This window comes from Pithys albifrons, chromosome 2, assembly GCF_047495875.1.
Source record: "Pithys albifrons albifrons isolate INPA30051 chromosome 2, PitAlb_v1, whole genome shotgun sequence".
NCBI classification, from domain to species: domain Eukaryota; kingdom Metazoa; phylum Chordata; class Aves; order Passeriformes; family Thamnophilidae; genus Pithys; species Pithys albifrons.
The window spans coordinates 19,302,809-19,326,827 of NC_092459.1; the positions used below are offsets into that span (position 1 = coordinate 19,302,809).

The 24,019-nt window shown below is 37.8% G+C and overlaps 1 protein-coding gene across 1 annotated transcript in view; it reads left to right on the top strand.

Annotated features, from left to right (window-relative positions):
• Positions 1-1,168: 1,168 nt before the first annotated feature.
• MYOM2 (myomesin 2) overlaps positions 1,169-24,019 on the top strand; it is a 66,617-nt gene continuing 43,766 nt past the window's right edge. The window contains exons 1-12 of the mRNA XM_071547814.1: positions 1,169-1,275; positions 2,293-2,412; positions 4,054-4,192; positions 4,353-4,510; positions 5,398-5,490; positions 14,678-14,766; positions 14,846-14,896; positions 15,173-15,337; positions 19,535-19,696; positions 20,162-20,303; positions 21,876-22,075; positions 22,783-22,836. Coding sequence (XP_071403915.1) covers positions 1,169-1,275; positions 2,293-2,412; positions 4,054-4,192; positions 4,353-4,510; positions 5,398-5,490; positions 14,678-14,766; positions 14,846-14,896; positions 15,173-15,337; positions 19,535-19,696; positions 20,162-20,303; positions 21,876-22,075; positions 22,783-22,836 — 1,480 coding nt within the window. The remainder of the gene's footprint in view (positions 1,276-2,292; positions 2,413-4,053; positions 4,193-4,352; positions 4,511-5,397; positions 5,491-14,677; positions 14,767-14,845; positions 14,897-15,172; positions 15,338-19,534; positions 19,697-20,161; positions 20,304-21,875; positions 22,076-22,782; positions 22,837-24,019) is intronic.

Here is a 24,019-nt window from a genome sequence, read left to right on the forward strand (position 1 = left end):
GTTCTTGATTCTTCACTTGATATGGGTACCCATAGGGGGTTCCCAGGCCATGCTTTCACCTATGCCTTGGCTGCTGGAGCAGAGCTGGCAGCCTGCACCCTATAGGGCAACATAACAGCAGGGATGCTCCCCTTACCTTTTGGTAGATAATTAGATGTTATTGCAGTAATTTGCCTGACTAAATCTAGTGGGAACTTGTTTCCATTGTCACTGAAGTGTAGCTGCCTCATGGGAAAGGTGTTGACTGTTCATTTGGAATCCCTTCACCCCTGTTTAGACTAAATGGCCCAGAAGTAAAGACCTCCATGTCCAAGTCAGACTGCAGTTACATAAGCTGGCATCTACTTAGGATACGGCTGGTGACATTCCCCACTTTTGCAAGAAGTTTTCATCATGTTTCTAATGAGCACAAAGGGATGTAGGCATCTCTGTGTTCTTTTAATGACATAGTTGGGAATCTGCTTAACTCTAACTCAGTGGGAAATATGCACTTCCCACCCACACTGCTTCTTAGGAGCAGCCTGAATGCTTCTGAAAACCTTCTGTCTGAATATCAATCAAACTTTGGAGAAACTCCACAAGAAGGCAACCAGAATTATTTGTAGTCCAGGAAAAATAACTCAAGAGTAAAGATTTTATGAGCCATCTTTATTGAATTTAAATGAGAGCTGAAAGGAAATATAAAAAAAAACCCCTTCAACAGACTTCTACAAAGGTGGGTGAATACAGTCTGATTTTGTTGTCATGGTCAATTGTACAAGAGATCATGAGCATAAATTGCAACAATGGATAAAGTAAAATGGAGAGTGGAGAACTGAAATGCCTAACAATGTTAAAAAACTGTCAGATTTCCATCCCTGAAAATGTCTATGTAGTCATTAAATGACATCTGCAAAGAAGGGAAAAAACTATCTGACAAAATATTAGCTATGATTTCATAGCTCACACTGTATGACCAATAAGATACAGCTCGAGGTATCCATGTGTGTCATCGATGTCTCTGTTTGTCACAAGTTGATGTAACTTTACGCATTTGTACATATTCACACACATGTCTATATATCAAAAATATCAAAGTGTCTGAAATACATGGCTAAATGTGTGTATGACTGGCTAAATACATGGCTAATTTCAGTCTCTGCAGGAATTACTTGTCACAAACCGAAGTATGTCCTCAGTAGCAGTGCCATTTTACCAGAGGAGACACAAGCATTTTGATCAGTCCTATCGCAACATTCAGACAAGATACGTGCTTGAGGAATATGCAGCAAGAAAGTAAGTGCCATGAATTTGAGTACAGACAGGTTTCTACCTTGGGTAGTCAGTTCCTAGAATAAAGATACTTACCTTCCTCCATCCCTCATCCCAAAAAACCCCAAACCTGTGATTTATTCAGAATGATTGTTTTCCAGTTCCTTACACTGGGATGCTCCTTGTGTAGAATCTCTATCAACGCAGCTAAATTTTCTAGTGGTGTTGGAGCACACCTACACAGACCTTTTAACTTAGGATCTGCCCTGTTTGCTACCTCCAAATTGAAAATTCTTCCTTTTAGGCTAAAATTGAAATTTTGACTTACAAAAAAAAGGCATTAAATTTATTGTAAATCATAGAACATTTTTTACCCATTCTTCCCTATTACATGATGATATTTCTTCTCCTGAAGTTGGTTATTCTTAGTTATGGGTTTTGTTATTCAATTTTCTTTTTTAGAGTTAAATGAAGGCTTAACCCTTCTCATGTGAATTCTTAGACTTTTGCCACTAAATACACATTCTTTGTATCTCAAAGTCAGGAACTTTGTGTCTTGGTTGCTTTAAAATCACGGTTCTACCTCCTCAGTAATTAAGATTCCTATCTACCTGTCTAGATTGCCTGGCTTCCCCTGTGAAAGAGTAGAGTTTACAGAGAAGGTTTTGTGAAGTGTAGAAAGGCAGGAATACTTAGAAACAGACAGTGCTGTGGGGATTCTTTGTGATTAGTGTATTAGACAGGCTGGTACTCTTGTGGTCCACTGAAGTGCTATTAAAGCACCTGAATGATTGAAGACTGAGATAAGTATAAATTTAATAGAATGAAATAAAATGCCTAATGATCCTGAGTGAAAAATGATGGACATTAAGCCCTTGAAGGAATAGTGCGAATCAGCACCTAGAAGATGCAAAGGTTTCTCACTGAACAGTGCTCAGTCATGTTATTCAGCTCATTCAGCTCAAAGTAATTTCCTTGACTTTGGTGAGTTCATGTTTTAACTGAATTGCTGGGTTATAACAATGTCTTTTACATTTGAAGGGCTGCTTCCAGGCAGGCTGCTTATTATGAATCATCCGGCTTGGGCAAAACAACATGTAGACTCTGTGCCAGGAGGGCGCGCACTTTGGCTCATGAAACAATGCAAGAATCCAGGAAAAGGTAAAGCTCTGTTGGGGTAATCTGGTTTATGTAGTGGCTCTGGTCCCATTTAGTATCACTCTTTTGCCAGGGCTCTTTTCACAGCTGACAGGACTGGAGGCTTCTCTATCACTGTTCTTCACTAATCTATTTTGGCTGGAACACTAAATGACTGAGTGTCACTTTCAATCTCGTATTTCAACCCAGAGTTGCTCCCCTAATCCCCATTCTGACCCTGGAAAACAGATTTAAAACAAAAATAAATTAGAATCCACTTAGTATCCAAAACTCATTTTGAACAGAGTTACTCCACTATTCCTAAATTTCTAATTTTAATCAATATAAATTTTTTGAGTTCTTTCCTTAATATCAAGAGGTCTTTTACTGTCATATCTCAGTTACAACCTTGATATGAAGTCCCATAGGAAGTGTGCTGAGGACAATATTCCTTTTAGTGAATTTGACTGTTTATGCTCTGCTGATCTCTACAGTGGCTGCACCAAAGACACAGAGAATTTATACTACAAAAAGGAATTCTGCCTTGTTTGTAGAAAATCATATACATCCTTGTGTTGTGAAAATCATATGCATCCAGATTTTTTGAAATATATAACCTCAAAACTGAATGTTCTAGGAAAATCAAATTATTTTATATATTTTAATTTATTTTTAAAGTACTTTAAAGGTAGTTAATATTAAAAATAATGGCACAACAAGGCTGGTATTTAAAGTATCTTAAAATGGTACAAAGAAATGCTTTTTAAATACCAGACAAATAATGTCTTGATCTGCTTTCACTGTATTTCATTGAGGTTTTCTTACTTGAGTTATGCTTTCAGAATCTTGCCATGTGTTGACTATGTTGACAGATGTTAGAAATATCTAATATTCAATACATTTTTTGTCCTATTGGGAAGGAAGAGAGTAACATAGGCTGTTTACTAAATGAGCATGAGTGAAGACTAGCTCCTTCTAAAACATCTATGGGATAGGGGTTTTTTTTCAGCAATTCTGAAATCTCTGTGGAGTTGGATTTTCAGGGAACAACTCACATTTTTTTCCAAACATATTTTCCTGGTAGTTTCTCTAGTACTTCCGTCTCCTCCTTGTCCAAGGACATCTTATTTTTGCATGCAGTAGTTCATCAAATCCTTCTGAAAGCCTTGGTCTGAATCTTTCAGGTGAGGTCAGAGGATACAGCCCATTTTGCTAGCAGAGCTCCCAGGTTCTGAAGCTAAAGGGTACAATGTAAGCAAGGCACAACTTTTACCAGATGTGAACCGGCAGGGAACATGCCTTCACTCCTCTGCCCTCTTGTGTCCGTGGGAAGGAAAATTAGGAGTCAGAAAGAAGCCAAATAGGTTCTTGATTTCAATTACCAGAGGACTGAGACTGTGGGGTACCATGTCAATGTGACCACAGCAGATTTCAAAACCTGTATTTATTGCACCACAAGTACAGGTGGAAAGAAAATGAAGAAAAACTCATATTGATTTCACATATTCATTATTAGGATAGGCAGATAGATGCTAAGAATAATTCCTAAATTAGATTTTATCCTGCTGATATGGTTTCAGTGCCCTCAGTTGCCTAATATGTATGACTGACAAATTTAAATATTCATATTGGTTACATTTACTTGACTTTTTTCTTGTTCTACAGGAGTCATGAGCAAAAGTCTCATTCAAGTGATGAGAAAAGAATCCGTTTTGCCAGTGAGTTGTCTGCTTTGGAAAAAGAGATTCACACAGCCAGGCACCGTGCTAGAGAACATCTGGATAGACTTGCTGTGCAAAGGATGGTACCTGCAGAATCTCTTTGTTCTTATCCAAACAAAATTACAAGATGTACTGAAATTTAGGTCTATGCTTCAGATACAAGTAGTGTGGGTTTGAAATTAGTTCTTCTGCCGCATTTGAGTCTGGTGCCAGATGCTTCTTCTCATTTCCTGTGTTTAATAGGTAGAAGAAAATATGGCACTGGAAAGACATATTGTTGAAGAAAGTATAAGTCGAGCTCCCGAAATTCTAGTGCGTCTGAGGTCTCACACTGTCTGGGAAAAGATGTCTGTGAGCCTTTGCTTCACTGTACAAGGATTTCCAACCCCTGTTGTACAATGGTAAGAGACTGGCCTTTCCTAGCCCTCTAAAAATGTTGTTAAGCTTTTTTCATTTGAAAGTTATGCCATAACTGATGTGTCACATACATAATGACTATGTTAAATCCCCTTTATAATCCTCATAGATGTGCTGGATTGTAGCAGTTGATCCTGCATATAAAGGATTGGGAGAACAACTTGCTGAATGGTCCTGTGCAACGTGAGAAGCAAACTCAAGTATTTTAGAGGCAGACAGTGGAAGGCATTCCAGTCTTTCTGGCCACTGAGTTCCCTGACGATGAAGTAGCAAATGGCAAAATAGACAGAGCTCACAGGCTACTTGCTAAGCCTGGATAAATGTGTACAGCACCACTGTTGTCATGAGCTGTATCTATGGTCACTTTGTGTTATCTTCTGTTGAGGAGGACATAAAGGAAATATCCTTGCAGATACCCTCCTCTCCAGACAAGTGCTGTCTTTTATATGTGAGAGCCTCAGGCTGAACTCTGATGACCTTACATGAAGCACAGTTCTGTTGCTGTTTCCCTTATTTATGCTGAAGTGCTTTGCTGTGGTCCAAGATAAAGTTTGCTTCACTTTTTGGGTCAGGACTAGTTGCCCTGAAAGTTCCAGTCATATGCCATCTTCTCTCTACTTCTCTGCCTGCTCTTCCAGATAGGGTGCACATCTTCTCTTTCTACTTCCTTGCTGCAATGATGGTCCCCCTTTGTCTTTGTGATCCAGTATGTTTCTATCCATACATCCTGGAAAATACTCTGTGCAAGTACAGAAGATTTATAAAGAGGATTCAGACGATAGTAAATGGTATCTGGATCCAAAGATCTACCAAATGAATTAAGTGAATAGTTGCTGATATTTATGAGTTTTATTTTTTTCTTGATTGTCAGGTACAAAAATGAGGAGCTGATCACCCCTGCAAGTGATCCAACAAAGTACAGAATTGAAAGCAAATATGGAGTACATGTGTTGCATATAAACAGGTAAATCTTTCTGGAAATACAAAAGTTTATTTTATATTCCACACAAAGTATTTTGTATCAAATACAATTAAAAACACACAAAGGTTAAAAGAATTGTTAAATTCAGGATTCTTCTCTGTTGGTACTCACATTTAGCCAGAGAAGGTTCACTGAGAAGCTGAATATTAGATAATAAAAATGAAATTAAAATTAGATATTTGTATTCATTAACTTCAGCAATCTAGAAGATACAAAAGAAAAGGCAAGTAGCTGGAAGAATGGTAGTTCCTTTTTTATTAGAATTATATCTTATCAGCATTTGAAGTGGAAAATTGTATGTTCTTGTCATGATGAAGCTTTCTAAGGTAAACAAAATTATAGCTGGTCAGGGCAGGGATACACATTCATATTTATTTTAGTAGATGTTAGGTTCTGTTTACTTTTTGAACTCCTTTTTTTTTGTCTTCTGAAAACTAAAGAAGTATAAATTATTTTTTTAAAAGTCATAGTTGAATTAATTTTATTTTTTTCAAAAAGTTAACCTTGTGATATAGAACATGCCTGGGTAGATTAGCTTCCCAAAACTAATTCCATGCTTTCCCAAACAATTGAAATATTGCATGTTTCATGTGACATGGTGCAAGCTTTTTTAAAAAGATATAAAAGGCCAAAGAAAAATGAGGATATTACTTGGTATTTAAAAAGAAAATTAATATCTAGAGAAAAGACAAAACACTTCCTTTTAATTTCTCCAGAATGTGAGCATCAGCTGTGCTGAAACAGCTGGAATATTTGTGGCTAACACTTGGCTGGCCAAACATTCAATCTTCTACCCTGCCTCCATCTGTCAGCAGTGGAAGCAGCCATGAGTACAGCTTTGTGGCCTTAGTACAGAAAATAAGTGCATCATTCCTTCTGCTTTTGGGAGAGACTACTTGTCTCTGTCATCCTGCAGCCAAGTCCAGCCCAACTGTCAACATTTTCATAGCTCAGGGTGGAAGAACCTGGCAGCAAGAATCACTATGTGTTGCTTCCTAAGGAACACTTCAAGGATACCCAGTCTTCCACCCCCATGCTATGAATAACTTGCTAACTGCTCTCTGTATTCATGAAATGTGCCAACACTGATGATTCTTCCCACCGGACATTACTTCTGAAGATAAGAACAGGAGATTACAGGATAAAAACAGGTTGTCCCTCTTGCAATCCTCTCCCCTTCAGCAGGGAAAATGGAAAACTCTCTCCTTTGTCTGTTTGTGGTGAGTGCCAATCAGGACATGAAGCTTTGGTCATTTCCTGATGGTGAGTGACTGTAGCTGTTCATGTTCCTTTGTTAGCATCCATGAGGAACTGCTTGGTGAGTCCAGATGACAGTTATGTAGGTTCCTTTGTGACATTTTGGCTGTAAATGGCTTCTAGAAGAAATGAGATGCTTTCTGAGCATCTGTAACCATCAGGCTGAAGAGTACTAATGGCTTCCATCCCCTTGGTGCTTTTTTACTCTTTTCTCTGCTGGTTATCTGTAGACACCATCCACAATCAGCTCTGGAAGTGTTCAGACACAGACATATTTTGGACACATTCAGACATACCACAGAGTCACTTATTGGCACCCATTAGGGTTCCTACTCCCACTCATCATCATCCCCTGCTTAATTAGTCCCAGACCTTCATGTATTTATGCAGATTTCCTCACATTCAACCCACCTGCCATCTTCAGAGACTTGCTCCATTTCTCTTTCATTCTGTCAGGCAGTGTGGTCTCTTTGTAATCTAAAGATTCCTGCCTGCTCTCCCACAGGCTTCCCTTCTCCACTTAAAAGAATACTGGAGGATTGTTATGATTTATAGAATTTATTAAATCAAAATTTCTAATGTATTTTTTTATTTATTGCTAATTTATTTTATTTTAAAACTTGACCATGAGCTGTATTTTCTGTCCCCAAAAGACAGAAAATGAACATGCATGAAAGGGAAGAACACTTTGTTAGTGCATAATTAACATTACGGGTATCTTGTATTGAAGACAATGGATGTATAGGCAGTAGTGAAAATGTATAAATTATTAGTGTTTTTATACAAACCTGTATAAATTAACTCTGGATCTTCCATATATATTTTTGTGCACTTGTATTTTTACTTTATGAATAATTTGGTTTTCTGGGAGGTGGAACCATTGATATTTTCTTTCTATCCACTTCTGTGCTCTTCTCAGCTGTTCATACTAAAGTGCTGAGCTACATGTCATCTGATCCGTAGCTGCTCAGAAAGGCCTTGGAATTTCTTGGCTACCTTTCTATCACTTCAGCAAAGCTCAGGGAGTGAACTTTTTCCTTCTTATGCAAGTGTGATATTTACTCCTAAGAGTATTCCCTGATCTCAGTGGAAACATTCTTGAGGCACCAAAACCCTAACATCACCTCGTTGTCTTAAAGTAGTAACAGGACACAATTTCATCCCCCACTGTCTGCTCTTCTCCAGGGCCCAAAAGCCTATGCAGCAACCAGATAATTTTAATTTCTTTGTCTTGTATTCTTATGATGCTCTGGGCTTAATTTGCCACATTTTCTGCAATCATTCAGTGCTATTATTATAATATAGTGTCTCTTTTTTTGCTCCTTTTAGACTTGTTCAAATGGGAGCTTTTGCTCAAGATGTCCCTTGAGCAGTAAAGAAAAGGGGGTTGGAGTTTAATTCTATTTTTTGCACATCTCATAATTATAAAAGAAATTATATGCATTGCAGTAGTAGTTCATCCCATCTTTCATCTCACATTTGATAGGTGATTAGGAGAAGAGAATCCTTGGAGGGAAAGCTAAGAGTAGTTGAAATGATTCATACATGTCTGAGAATGTGAGGGTTTGTTTAAAATATATTTCTTTATCCCATATTATTTAACTACGGAGAGGTACATAATGCAATAAAAGACTTCTATATCAAAAGTAATAAAGATGAGGGTGGCCCACTGTTCTATGACACAGCTAAAAACATTTTTTGCCTTAGTGTATATCTTAATCATTAAAAATCATAACATTTTAAAGTTCTTAGTTGCTGATACTTGCTTAGAACAGGTTTGGGCTTTTTTATTTCTTTGTTTACTCTTATGTCTTTGCAAATGATTCACTTAGCTTTATTCGACTGTGAATGACCATGACTGTTTCCTGCTATGTTGGTTGGCACGTAGAGGGGACAGCCTGGAGGTATTCCTGACTCCCAACGCTCTGTGAGCAGGGGTGTGAGCTGAGCTGGAAGGTAGAAGGAGCAGGGAAGGGCGTTTGACTTTCCGGAGCACTGCCAATGTGGTGTGACTTCACAGTTTCATGTATACAGGGCTCAAAGTTTCGCAGGATTTTCTTTTATTAGGGTCCTCTCCGTTTCCTGTTTAACAAAGTCACGGCTTAAAAAGTGCATGTAAATGCAGCAGAGGTTTTGCGGCTGCACCAGCAGCAGTGTGGCGGAGCCAGCAGAGTGCAGTGTAACACCTGCTGGCAACAGCAGTGCCAGCCCTCAGACTCCTCAGCAACACCAGCGCTGCCTGAAAAAGAAAAGCTTAAAAATTGAATGAACCTTCTCTTCTAACTATTCTCATTTAACAAATGACACTGTGCGGTCAGTACAGTGCTATTTTAGTTTGATTAGGCACAAAAGGCTTGAGATGATTTAATCTGGAGCAGGAGAGTGCGAGGTCTGCTCTTGCTGCTGCAGGAGCGGACTCAGAGCAGAGCGGAGGCGCTGCGGCAAAGGCATCCTCCGGCGTGGCCCGTAGAGCCTTGGACTGTGCAGGGATGATAGGTCATAAACTGCAGCATGTATGCAGTATGGTATGCAGTGCCAGTGAGTATATAGGCAGCATGAAGGGTGTATCACTCTTTCCTTGCTGAAGTGCAAACAGGCCCCAAATAAGAGGGTATGTGACTTTCTGACCTGGCAGTCACTGTCCCCTATAAGCTGAAGTAGTTGGGAGCTTGAGAAAGTGGCCACTCCATAAGAGAGGCCTCCTTTTCCCTAAATAAAAAAAAAAAAAAAGAAAAACAAAGAAAAAAAAAGAAGGAATCAGTCAGATTAAGATTAAGTCTGACTGGAGAACCAACACATGAGGTGGCAATTCTCTAGAGTATTTCAACACTTTGATGTCATATAGCCTTAACACTGAAAATTTTGTCATTTGGACTCAAAGGAAGTGTTTTTAACTCTGCGATTTACTACATTCTGCCTCCTGTTCTTGACATGCACTGAATTGTGTTCTAATTCAGGCAAAAATGTTATTTCACTCAACTCCTGTGTTTAAATCTACACTAGGCAGATGGATGAATATATGCATTTTAAATAGATTTATCTGCCTGGGGAATATTCCCCACATAAACATTAGCACTTCAGAACCTCATGTGGATTCAGAGCAATTTAATTTTCACAAAAAGTATTAGTATCTTGGGAGAGATACAGCTCTGTACTCACACTTCATGTTATCTAAATGTACTTTATGCATATTTTATCTGACCTTTGTAAAGGTTGGAAAACACGTTCTCCATCATGATGCAAGAATAACTTTTGGAGAGACCACACCTTGCCTTTATGGTACTCCAAATATAGTCTCTAACTGGTCTTGACTCAATGCATTTTACAGTGCAATTTAGGAAATATAGGGGATTTAGCATACAGGAAAACAGATAGTTTTCAGGATAATCCTCAATCTGAGCATTATCTGGCACAAAAGGAAAATCAGAACCTTATGTAACTTGCCATCATGTCCATCTTTCTTCAGAGTGGGTATTAAACAAAGTGCTGTCTAGCTCTAACCCACAACCCCCCTATACTTCCAATATAAGATTTAAAGGCATTTCAATGAATACTAGTTTATCTAAGATGGTTTATTTCTTTCCTGGAGTGTCAGGTGTGTGATGATAACAAGGAACTGTAAATGGCTTTCAAAGCAGTAACCTCAAGAAAATGGATAGAGTTGTTATGACCTCTTAAATAGCAGAAAATGCTTGGCGTGTATGTTCATCAAAGCTCTAAGTAGCTCATCTCTCTTCATAAAAACCAAAGGATGTTGTTGAAGTGTGATCATATATTTGGTCAGTAACTTCCTTCTTTTGTTCTCCCTGAGTAACTGAATTATAATTCTATCATTTACTTTTGTCAAATAATTTCTTTTCAGATACTGAGATTCTTTGGGCTAAAGATATAACCCTTTTGTGAATCTCCTGTGTGTTCTAGAAACATTTAGGGTCATATTTTGTTTTCTTTACCTTGGACCCCATCACAAACAAAGATCTCATCAAGAGATGTATTTTGCTCTTCCTTATGAGAGCAAAAATATGAGGAGGGGATTGAGACGAGCATATATAAATACATATACATTTGAAAAGTTAGTCAGGTGTCTGCCATTCTGCTTTTTCATTTTAGGGAGACAACTTTTCAGTTATTATAACTTTAAATTTCTGACACTTTTAATGGTCTAACAGTCTGGGACCTCATGTTAGTTCATAATACATGATTCACTAGTTTCTGGATTATTTTTATGCCACCTTTTGTTTAACAATAAATTGCTCTTTACATACTAAATCCAATGTAAGACAACCCTGACAGCAGATGACAACTGGTTTAAAGTGAGATTTAATCAGTGTTAACCTCAGTCAAGCTATGCTGATTTTTTATCTTTGTTGTCAACAGTCCAAAGTAACACCAAAATATTAAAGAGCAGTTAATTTGGATCTGACAGACACTAATGCTTTGTTTATGTGAGGGAATGGCCTAATGCAGCAATGGTGGTGTACATGTGTGCTGTATGCTGTCTAAATCATGTACAACCCAGGGACAGATCAGCACCTTATCAGCAAACACAGCTTGGCTCCCCCAGCAATACCTTTCCAGGTGTAGGTGTGCACCATCCTCCTGGAGGGCCTTGCTCATCCAGGAGAAACCTGGACGTGTAGATGGTAGGAAGACACTGTGCACCTTGGTAGGTCTTTAGCAAGATGGTGAGTTGGCTGAAGGACAGGAAGCCTTCATAGGGCATGTATCTGTGGACAAGGCCTGCAGGGCACATTATGGCATATACCTGCCATCAGTGCCTAGGGAATCTACTCCTGGTATCCACCTGACAGAGCAAATTAAAGACATCCTCTGCCACAGTGACCTCCTGGCATGGGATAGACTAATTCTCTTATCCTTCAGAGCAGGACTGCCAGACATCCAGACTGTTTTCTGGAAAAGTTCCCTTACTGTCTCCTGAGCTGTGTGTGGGAATCCTTTTGGCGAGCTGTAGTACACCAAGGCATGCCAAGGGCTGTTCTAACACATCAACACTAGCGTGATCAGGATCCAGTTTCTGGGGATGAGTGATCTAACACTGTTTAATTTGCTAATACTACACCAGGTACTATATAGTATATTTATAAACTATTTGCTGCATATTCTATATGTAGATCCTTTAAATTAGGGATGTAGTGCAGAGTGATGAAAATGCTTTACAGTTCCAGAACAGTTAATTCTGCAATGCTCTGCTTGTACGACATTTTTGAGCTGCTTTGTTTGTTTTTAACTTGTTATATTATAGCAAAACACTGTACCTGTTATAAATTGATAAACTATGTATATTTCAGTATAGAGACATTATAATATGCCTTAGGAAATAAGCCTCTGCTGCAGTTTTACATTGCTTTTTGACATTTTTTTACACAAGTGTTAAATAGCATGGAACAGGGATAGAAAAAAAGTTCTTTTTTAATAAAGATAGTACAAAGAAGTCTGACAGCATTCAAACAAGTCCAGAAACAATTAAGCTTTATATAGATCTGTGAACAGGTATTGCAATTTTTTAAAAATCCTTCATAAAAACAAGCCAATAAAGTTAAATATCATCCCTGTTCTGAATGTTGCATCCAGCTGGCAGTGGTGTTCCTTGGGGCTCAATACTGGGGCCAGTCCTGATTAATGTATTTTTCAGTGACCTGGATGAGGGGATTAAGTGCACGCTCAGTTCACAGATGACACCAAGTTGGGTGGGAGTGTTGCTCTGCTGGAGGGTAGGAAAACTCTGCAGAGGGATCTGGATGGGCTGGATGAATGGGTCAAGGCCAATTGTATGCAGTTCAACAAGACCAAGATTTCTGCACTGGGTCACAACAACCCTGGACAGCACTACAGGCTGGGAGCAGAGTGACTTGAAAGCTGCCCATCAGAAAAGGACCTGGGGGTGCCGTTTGACAGCTGGCTGAACATGAGCCTGAAGAGTGCCCAGGTGGACAAGAAGGCCAAAGACGTCCTGGACTGTATCCCTTGTACTTATACTGGTAACATTGCACCTTGAAACCTGTGTCCAGTTCTCGGCCCCTCACTACAAGAAAGACATGGAGCATGTCCATGTCCAAGAAAGACATGCTGGAGTGTGTCCAGAGAAGGGCAATGGAGCTGGTGAAGGGTCTGAAGTACAAGTCTGATGAGGAGCTGCTGAAGGAGCTGAGATAGTTTAGCCTGGAGAAAAGGAGACTCAGGGGTGATCTCATCACTCTCTACATACAACTACCTGAAAGGAATTTGTAGCCAGATGGGGGTCGACCTCTTCTCCCAAGTAACAAGTGACAGGATGAGGGAAAATGGCCTCAAGTTGCATCAGGGGAGATTTAGTTTAGATATTAGGAAAAGTTTTTTAACGAAAAGGGCTGTCAAACAGTGGAAGAGGTATCCCAAGGGAAACGGTGGAGACATCATCCCTATAAGTGTTCAGAAAATATTTAGATAGGGCCCATGAGGACATTGGTTTAGTGGTCTAACATGGTGGTAGTGCTGGGTTGAAGGTTGGACTTCATGATCTTAAAAGTCTTTATCGACCTTACCAATTTTATGAATCTAAGATTTCAATTCTTGTAAATTGATTTTCAGACTTACTCTGCTTGTAGAGACTGTAGTATGGATTCCTACCTGGCTGCAGAATTCTTGTTTATGTGTTCTAGTCTTAGGACTAACTGGTATGTCTTTGGTAATGAATTGTGTGGTAAACATTGTATTTTACTGCTATGCTTTGTGAAATATGTCACTGAAGTGTTGCCTCAATTTAATATAACTTTCATCAAGTTGTGTTTAAGCCATCACAGTACAGACAGTATTGTTTTCATGATATGATCTTGTCCAGAATATATGCAAGAATGCATATATTGGTGTCTGATGGACCTGTGATAGGTGCTACATACTCTAAAATTGACATCCTATTATGCAATTTGCATAAAACACCTTTACATATTCCTTCTCCCACACCTGAGTATATGACCTCTTAGAAGAAAAATGCAAGCAGAATTTCATCCCCTTCATCTGGAAGTTGCCAAGAAGATGTAAATTTGTTCTTCTGAGGGGAAACTAAGTGCATGCATGCACAATATTTTATCTTATAATTAAAAATTTTTGAGTGACCTCTATTATATGTACTACTAAATGAAATATTCCTGATAGACTCCATTTTAAATCAGAAAAGAATTGTGGCATCAAAGTTCATACCTGTATCTTAACATCTGCTCAAGTAACTTTTGTTTAAAGGAAGGATTTAGTAAGTGAGGCAATCCATCACAGGGTCCTATTTTGCAAGAAGTAATTGTTTTTTGCTCTGTATTAGTTTATATTATCCTTCCACAATAAATGTTTTTTCTTGCTAAAAATATAACAAACCAAACCATTTATGCACATAAACAATTTTGATCAGTCTTCCTGTTATTTTTTCATTTCCTCTGGACTAAGAGATATGAGAGAGGTGAAAAATACCAGTACCTACCAAGTAGCAATAGCCAAAGAAGGAGTAATTTCTGCAAGCATCACATGTACTTTTCTTCCATGTGTCTTTCTTAAAATATGTGGCAGAAAGACAAGACAGATTAAGGAAGAAGGTTATATACAGAAAGAGAATGGCCTGACTGGCATTCTCCAGCTATCTTCTTTTGATCATTCTCTAAAGGTCATTTCCAGTTTGCTCAAGTTAATGCAGCCTACACACTAAGCTGTGATAAAACTGCAGTTAAGAACAGCAGTGGCTTTCTCATTGTCTTTCATCAATGTCTTGCACTGTGTGACACCAGCAAAGAGCTTTATACACTTTCCTTACCAGTAAATAGCTTTATACACTTTCCTTAGGTTGACATAGCTTGGCTTGTAGTATCAATTATTAAGAGAATTTTTATTTGCTTAAAGAGACATCTGCTTTTATCCTTCCCCTATTCAGAGCTGACTTTGATGATTCCGCTACCTATTCAGCAGTTGCAACAAATGTCCACGGTCAAGCATCAACTAATTGTGCTGTGCTTGTGAGAAGTAAGTCCTACTTTATAATTAAAACAATAAAGAAATATAATGCTCATGTCATTAATGTTTATTGTATGTTTATTTATAGGGTTCAGAGAGGATGAAGAGCCTCACCCAGCTGGGATAATGCCTTTCCACTGTAAGCCTTTTTTCCTATTTCCATAGATAATTTTTGTACTCTGATCAAAGTAATGTTTTACCGATGAGAAAAACAGATGCAACATGCTTCTTCTGACTTTGCTTTCTAAACATTCAGTTACATTAGGAGCTGTTGCAAGATGCTCTTGGTTTCCTGGATGAATTTCTAGAGAAGCATACAGAAAGCTCCATCTCCTGTTCAGATCAGACAGCAATCTCTTTTGTGCCAAGTACAATTGACTTGTACTCAAGAATGTTTTCATTTTCTCATGCATAGTGCCCCTGTCCTATGAAGTTTGCTTCACCCATATTGATGTCCAGTTTCTGGAGAAGTTTGGAGTCACTTTTGCAACTGAAGGTGAAACACTGACCTTGAAGTGTTCTATGTTGATCACTCCAGAGCTGAAAAGACTACGACCTCGTGTTGAATGGTATAGAGATGGTAAGTTACTACAGTGAATAGAAGCTACCTGGAAAATGCTGGAGGAGATACTGAGGACACAGGTCAGGCTTAGAACAACATGTTCTCAGAATTAAATGTGGAATAGAGCAACCAGGTATCTCTAGCTAGAATTTATAGATGTGCATTATCAATTGAGTGACCTGGTCAACATTTTCTTGGGCACACATTTTACAATAACAGGAGATAACCTCATATTATGTGATAACACCATAGTTAGAGCATTTGTTGACTAGGTGGAGATCCAAACTCAGTTCTCATATTTGACCATGGTTCATAGTTGAATACTGTGACTACTGAGCTGAAGGGTACTCACAGAACAGTAAACTGAAGTTTGAAGGACTGAGGTATGGTCACGGGTCTCCACTTTCATCTAGCTTATTGTGAGCTATATTAAAATCACATTACATACAGGTGGGAAATGCTTATAGGATCCAGGCCTGATACACATGCCTTTGCTCCACTGTTATGTGCCGTGTTGGTAGGTTCCTTTCCTTCCCTCTTTTGTCAGTGAAAAATTGTTATACCAAGTGAAGTAGTCTTACCAGAAAGTATTAAAAATAACATCACTAAGCATATTATATAGTCCAGTGGATGGTACACAAACCCTGCATGAGCACCAGAAAAGGGTTTTGAAACATAAAACCAGGTGCTTAGTCTAATGAATAGCAGCCTGTTATAGATATTTAGGTCATCACTTTTCACCCACCACAATCTTTGTGTAGGATTCTAAAGTAATTATTCTGCCTAAGGATTTGAGGAAAGCCTTGATTATTTGTAAATGGTGGGACTTTCTGCAAAAGGGACTACATTTGAGAATGGTGGACTCCCAAGACTGCTTTTTGGACTGTAATGAATAAACTAAAAAATGACAGTAAGATGAATAAGACAAGAAAAGAGAAAAAAAAATTCAAGATTAGGAAAATCAGAAAAAGGATGATTTGTTGCTGCTCACAATGCCTTTTGTTTCATGTATGTCATAGTTTTACATAGATTTACATATGATCCTTCAGGGAACAAACTGCTACTTACTCTTCCATTCCTATTTGTCTATCACGGCGGATATTTCATTGTGATGGACCTATTAGATGTTAGTAAAATAAAAAAATAAAAGGAAATAATAGAAATTGTGTTTTTTTTTCTTTTTGGTGATGAATAACCTAAAATCTAAGGGTCCTTCTTGAACCCAAATTCTGTTCCCACTGAAGCGTACAGGGATTTCACTGTACACTTTAGGATATTTATGACTATAAAGAATCACTCACCTGACTCTGACATGAGCCATAATTTTCAAGGGGACCTTTACTTTTTGTCCTACTGGGCACAGTTTCTCAAGGTACCAAATCTGTCATATTTTGTTTGAAACTGCAGCAATGAAGAACGGCTAATTTTCAAGGCATACCCAATATTGTTCCATTTTTTAGCAATAATGAGGTTTTTTGCACTGTGGATAGGTGAACAAAAGTTGGTAGCCCTTTCTCTTTGTGCTTTCATAACGCCAAGATAATTCCCTGAGATGAATACTTGATCTGTTTAAAGCCAACAGGTTTACCTGGGTAGTTAGATAGAGTGTCATTCCATTATTCTATGTATGTTAAATGAATGAAGATGCTACAAAGAAGCTTAGGTTTGTTCTTCATTGTATGTACATGGATCATAATATTTTCGAGAGGTGTACAGGTGCACCAACCGGCAGAACTTTTTCCTAGACCCAGCAAGAACTGATGCACTATGAACCTTTGTTATATGCTACAGTTACCTTTGTTGAGTCTTTTTAGAGCTGGAGGCAATGCATAATTGTAAGCAATGAGAAGGGTAATAATTTTTTCAACATTATGTGCTTTTGACATTTTGGTTCTTTTGAGAGATTTTACTCTTTCATTAACACAAAGTATTTTTTCTTTATTTTCCAGTTTGTGTTGAGATGGATATGTATGATTTACTTCTAATAATTATACACACGAGAAATATGTGTTTATCTAGCATAAATAAGCTTCATGCTAGTGAGCCTTATTGGGGATGTCTACTAGACTCCTAGGGACATATAAATCAGCTGAATTGAACCCTCTAAAGTGATTTTGGATTTCACAAACATGAATATGATGTCTATTTTTCATGACTCACTTAGAATAATTTAAGATACTAAAAGAAAAATTTAAGATACTGAAACTAAAAATAATACTTCAGGAACCTATATCTAATCTGGATATGAACTCAGTCGGTGGCAGGAACTTATTGATCTCTAGTCCAATATAAACTCTATAAAGCTATATGCACCAGCATTCTTCAGCCATATATACTGTAATCTGGAATAAAATAATTGACTTCAGAGGGAAAAATCCTGGTGGCAAAAATTTAGCTAAAATTTCAAAGAACAAAGTACATAATGAAAAGAAATTTCAGTATCTAGTAGTTCCCCACTCTTTGTATGAATTTTTATTAGAGTAATGTATTATGGAAGTTGTCTCATGCACTGAAAACAGTATGTGGAGCTTGAGACATGCTGCCTTGAGGGTTAGCCTGCTGCAGGTTAATCCTTTGATCAATTCTAGGAGAAGTAACAGAACACAACGCATGAATGGACTGTGAATTTGAGTGCAGTAGTGAGAACTTGTAATATTACTGTGATGGCAGGTGTACGAATACTTTTGCAATTAGAACTTCTAAATATGTTTGTGACCTCCAAAATTTACTCATACTGTCTTGCCTAGAAAGTCATTTCATCCATCCTTCATTAAAAAACAGAGAGCAGCTGCTGACTTCTGGTGGGTCTTTGGCCTTGTGTCAGGGAGACAAGTTTTTCTGCTCTTACCAAACAGAACTGTCTACTCAATTTCCCATCTCAGGTACATATAAAGCACGGAAATGGATTCTTCTGGCCTTAATAGACATTACAGCCTTGCTTAAAATATCTTTATGTTTAAACCAGGGTGGCTACCATTCAGCTCAAGCTTGGAGTCTAAATAAATGACTAGTTTTTCAAAGGGGCTTTTCAGGTTATTTTTTCTTCAGGATTTTCCACAGAGCTCATGCATTGGTTGAAGTTTCTAGAGGAAGATATTTTATGATTTAGTTTAAAATACTTCATGTCTCTCCACACAAAGTCTGAGTACCATTGTGACATATATGACAGAAAGGGAACACTCAGATTTTCTAGGTAAGGATCTCATGATTAAGGATCTCATGGGAAGGAATGTGGTTGAATTTACTTTGTATGCTTCTCATGAAACAACTACACTTAGGTGATTATGCAACTTACTGCTGTAAGTTTTAGAAGTGTGTCTTCCAGATGCTTTATTATCTGAATATGTGTCATTTTTTATACCTTCTTATGCAATTCAGCTGGTAGGTGGGTAAACTGATTTCTTTGCAATTGTTTGAGTGTCTGCTCCAAAATGTATTTAAGCAATAGCGTAATAGATATTCGTAGATACTCAGCTCTTTTAAATACAGTTCTACTGCACTGATTACAATAAATTAGTATGTAATAGGTCTTACGGAGTTAAAAATCAAAATTAATCCAATCAGTTATTAAAAAGGATAATATCAGAAAGTCTCTTGGCTAACATAAAATATCCTGTTCATTCTTTTGCTCTGGTTTCTCTAGGCAATCAGCTTAATTTGTATTAATCATGGGTCACCACCTCTCACCTTCGAGAGATTTAAATTTAATTTTATTCAATGCTCAAAAGGCATGGCTTCTAGATTAAAGTTTGGTGTATATTTATAGCAGTCCTCAGATCAAACTGAAATCTAGTTTTTAAATTTGGAGTAAGAAATTGAGTAATTTGACTTTTGACATGAACAGGAAGCCAAACTTATTAAAAATTATATAAAGTTCTACACTGTATTCATTAAAGGGTATGGCAGGTTTTCCTGTTGTTGTTTCAAAATGTGGATAAAATTTTTCTCTCTCAGCGTATTAAAAAATAGTGATGGGCATTATGTTGTTGGCACTGCATAGCATAGTATTTTACCTCACATTCTCTAAAGTTCACTGATCAAATAAATTTAGAAAGATGCAACTTACTCTCTAGAGTTTTCATATGGTCCAAGCAGTATCACTCTAAATAAAACTGGCATAAATGTTGGCTTGTTTTCCTGACTAGCAGAGAACTGCACTAGGATGTAAGTTGTTCTGGCAGCATAGCAACATGTCTGATGGGCCCTCTCTTCCAGATGTGCTGATAAAGGACTCCAAGTGGACAAAGCTGTATTTTGGAGAAGGCCAGGCAGCTCTTTCCTTTACTCATCTGAATAAAGATGATGAAGGTTTATACACCCTGCGCATGATTACAAAAGGTGGAATCAGTGAATGCAGTGCCTACCTGTTTGTAAGAGGTAAAATTCTAATCTGTTTCTTGAGGAGAAATGAAAAGAAGTATATAGGATAGTTTTATTAGTTTTATTAAACAATCCTATGTAATGATTGAAATACAAAAGAAATCCAGGCTTATGGTATTTTATAGTCATTTGGTTTGTATATAGCAGTCTGTACTAGAAAAAATAGCAAATGGGGAGCTTCAAGAGGAACATGCTCCTGAGGACATTTTGTTTCCTGAAGAACTTAATTCACATGAAAAGTAATAGGTGTTTCATGCCTAAACAGCTTTTCTGTCCTCAAAAATATCCCTGAACATTTTTATCTATGTGTATATATAGACATTATGGATCATTATTGCAGTGAATTTAGGCTTCCATTCATATAAACAAATAGCACACTGAAATGGAAATCTTCACTTTGCCTTTATGATGTATTTCAGAGGAGTCAGGGCCAAAACTGATTTATTTTTATTTGTGGTCCAGATGCTGATGCATTGATTGCAGGAGCACCAGGGGCACCGATGGATGTTAAATGCCATGATGCTAACAGAGATTATGTAATTGTTACCTGGAAACCACCGAACACAACCAGTGAGAGCCCAGTCATTGGATATTTTGTTGACAAGTATGTAAACATTAGGATTTATTTAATTTTGTTACTTGCCAGAAATGTGTAGACTGAAGAGAAAAGGAATTACCATTATATTCCGCAATGCTTGTGTTCTTTAGCTATGTTTTTACAGACCCTTGGCACTGGAACTTAGTTACATATTGTGTTAAATTACTAGATTGTTCCCTGGCAAAGTTTTAGCCCAGATGATATAATGCTTTCCCAGGCAATTCTGGGCACAGTCTGGGAGTTAGCAGGGGCTGGAGGCCATTCCAAGTAATCATTTGCAAGCAGACACATTTCATCAGACACTTTAAATGTTCGATAGTATGGATGTGGACGAATCAGAGAAAGAGCCCTGACAGTATTTAATTTATAGAAGCTAGCATCCATGGGCACCTTGAATTAGATTTAGTCTCTTTAATCTGTATACTGCAAAAGCTGAAATCTAGGAGTTATTGCATTATCTTTTTATTTCTGTCTTAAATGTAGTACATCAGAAGCTCAAGGCCTGGGCTCCCGGGAGCTGATAGTTTAAATCAGAATAGCAGTCTTCTCTCCTTGAGTCAGCTTTGCGCTTTGCTGGGTTTTCAGCTCAGTGCAGGCAGCTGGGGAACAGAGGATCCAAATGCTGTTTTGCATGTCTCTTCCACTGAAGTGCATGCTTAGCCCTTTTAGCCAGAGCAGAACATCTGACCCTTATGTCTGAAATGGGCAGTCAGCAAAAACATTGCTGAAATTACTTCATACTGTATATTGCTCTTCACTTAAAAGCAACATTTGCAGATCATTACTGTTTGTTACCCTGTAATTTGGTCTGGTTGAGTGGTAACTGTCTGGAATTGCTGGAAAGTGTTGGTTTGTAAATGGCAGTCAGCATGAGGAAAAGAACTGGAGACCTGGGGCTCTGCCATCTATATCCGATTTGTGTAGTGCATATATCATAGGAGTGTTTCACCTATTTTGTGTGTAATCTAGTTAGATGTGCCTTTTGACATGTTGCTTGGATTACTGCAGTGCCAAGGAGCCCTTGATCATGACCCTATTTTTGCCTGCAATATCAAGGCAAAAAGTCTTCTATACAAAAGTTTATGGTAGTAGGACACAAACCATATATGTACACATAAAGAAGGCAGCATGAGGACATCACTCTGCTTCTTGATGACTTCTAAATTCTGTGGCCTAAGCATTTTGGCATGAAGATGTTTGCTTGAAAATATGACAAGGAAAAGAGTGAAAAGATTAGGTGAATGTTGCAATTTCATCATGTTCTGTGAAGATGCACGTTAAAAATAAAAGTGAATAATTTATTCTTTATAAGACAAGAAAGAGAAGCAAACAGAAGGGAAGAAGAGAGATTTGTAAAGGCCAAAACCATGGGAAAAAAATGACCTTTGCATTATGGAAAAATACGAACAGGTTGGGAACTGGTAGTCTGATTAGAGAATAGTGTGAACAGTGTGTGACTTTCATTAATGAGGTGTATGGTTTAGTTCCTCAGCTTAGTGAGGATTACTTCTGTGGTGAAAGATGGTGCATATTTATTGTGAGATAATACTGATAAATGCTCTCTTCTGCTATTCCAAGATGTGAAGTAGGTTTGGAAAACTGGGTCCAGTGCAATGATGCTCCTGTAAAAGTCTGCAAGTACCCTGTGACTGGTCTTTACGAGGGTCGGTCTTACATATTCCGTGTAAGAGCAGTGAACAGTGCTGGCATTAGCAGACCTTCCCGAGCCTCTGAACCAGTTGCAGCGCTTGACCCTGTTGACCTGGAGAGAACGCAAAGTAGGTTATGCAAGGCTAAACAGATACTGAATATTTGATGTTCTTTCTTTTTAAATTTATTTTGTTTAAGATTCTGTTTGCTTAGTTAACCTAAGGAATAGAGGTTATTTCTTCCTTTGATTGAATATCTTGCTACAGACTACAAAGTAGCCTTATGAGAGCTTCTCCATGAATAGTGTAAGCTGGCTTGCTCTGGGGAGTAATTTTACTGATTAAGCCTCGTCCTGTGCAGATTCTGTATATAACCTTCTGTTTTGTGTGCTCCTTTAATTCAGAGGAGAATTAAAGTAGTTAGGAAGAATTCAGAGCACTACCCCAATGCTGCCTGCAAAATCTGAGTTGAATATGCACTGTTTCCATACGTATACCTTATTTACATGTGTCTGCTTTGCTTTTCCTATAACACAAGTCCAGTTCATGATACAGTTGTTACTCATCTGCTCCAGAATCAAATCCATAGACTGTGACTATGAATCTTGGTTTTTAGCACAGTTTTAAATAGCACTGTCTTATCATGCTCTGTTTTCCTATGAAAGTGAATAAATCAGTGTACAACTTCGAGTTGACTCCATTTCAGGAAAGATTTAAAAACAACATTATAAAAAAGGAGGTATGCAGACTTTTGAACAGGTGATGAACAATAATTTGCAAAATTTGTAAATATATTGAACTAATTTGAAAAACTAATTGAATATTTTGATTGACAGCTATTCATGTGGATGAAGGGCGAAAGATTGTGATCAGTAAGGATGACCTTGAAGGTATGTAGCATTTCTATAATTTCAGTCCATCTGTTTATGCTCCAGGAATCTAGCATTTTAATTAGAAACATAGCTTGAAAAGAAATCCATCTAGTGAGTATAGTCTTTATATTAATAAATAAAGACAGAAATTTTGGCTGCAAGGCTGAAAGAGCACAAGTGAAAGGTGAGGTTTAGAAGGGCGGAGAACATCACACTCTCAACTGCACAACTTATATTACATTTTGACAGCATGTCCTCACCTTTTTGCTTTGACTAGTGCTAATCTGAGTTTAAGAGGCTGAACATTGCATTTGATTGCCCACCTTTCCCTTCTTCCTGTATTTCTGGGAGCTGAATATAGTCCTTTTGTATGTATTGTGATGCTCTGACCACACCATTTTCATAAAAACTTATGCAATCCATCTGAACTCTTTAACTAATATAACTATTTTAACACAGAAGTTGTTCTTAGCATTAAGGTTATAGACTATATATACTCTTTCCTCAGGAGAATTAGAGAGATCACTGCCAACTTTTGAGATAAAGTCTGAATTGCTTCTGGTTTTCATTGTTTCCCTATATGGTGCTTTGTTTTTTAGCCTTGAATAATGATCTTTACACTTAAACTGTCAAAACAGGTAGCTATAATGGCTCAGCAGTAAAGAGGGAGTCTGTCTGCTCTCTTGCACAAAGGTGATAAAGTTGTAACTCCAATAGTAACATAGTAAAAGAGAAACAACCTGAGGACAGATGTAGTTCGAAGGAGAATCAGATATTAAATGGTTTCCCCAGTTCATGGACAGGACATATAAAGTTTCTCTATCTTTACAATGGTACCCTAAATAAATTGACATGGATATTATAGGACCAGAATCAAATTATGGGATCAGATTATAAGTAATGTACTTGTTTGACTTCTCAGAATGTCCTTCTGCTCTCAGAATCACCTGACAATGGTCAGAGGCAGTAAATGGCCACTCAGACATAGGCATAAATAATGATATTTGGATTTCTGTTACATGGATATGTGTATTTAATAAAGGAATATGAATATCCAAATACCACTGCTTATATAGATCATTACTTTCATCTGCAAGATTGGAGGCTATTTCTGAAAGAGCGATCTCATAGGTCACAAATGGTTTTCCTATTTAGTGCAGGATGATGTTTCATTCTGAGAGTAGGTTGTGCCATCATGTTA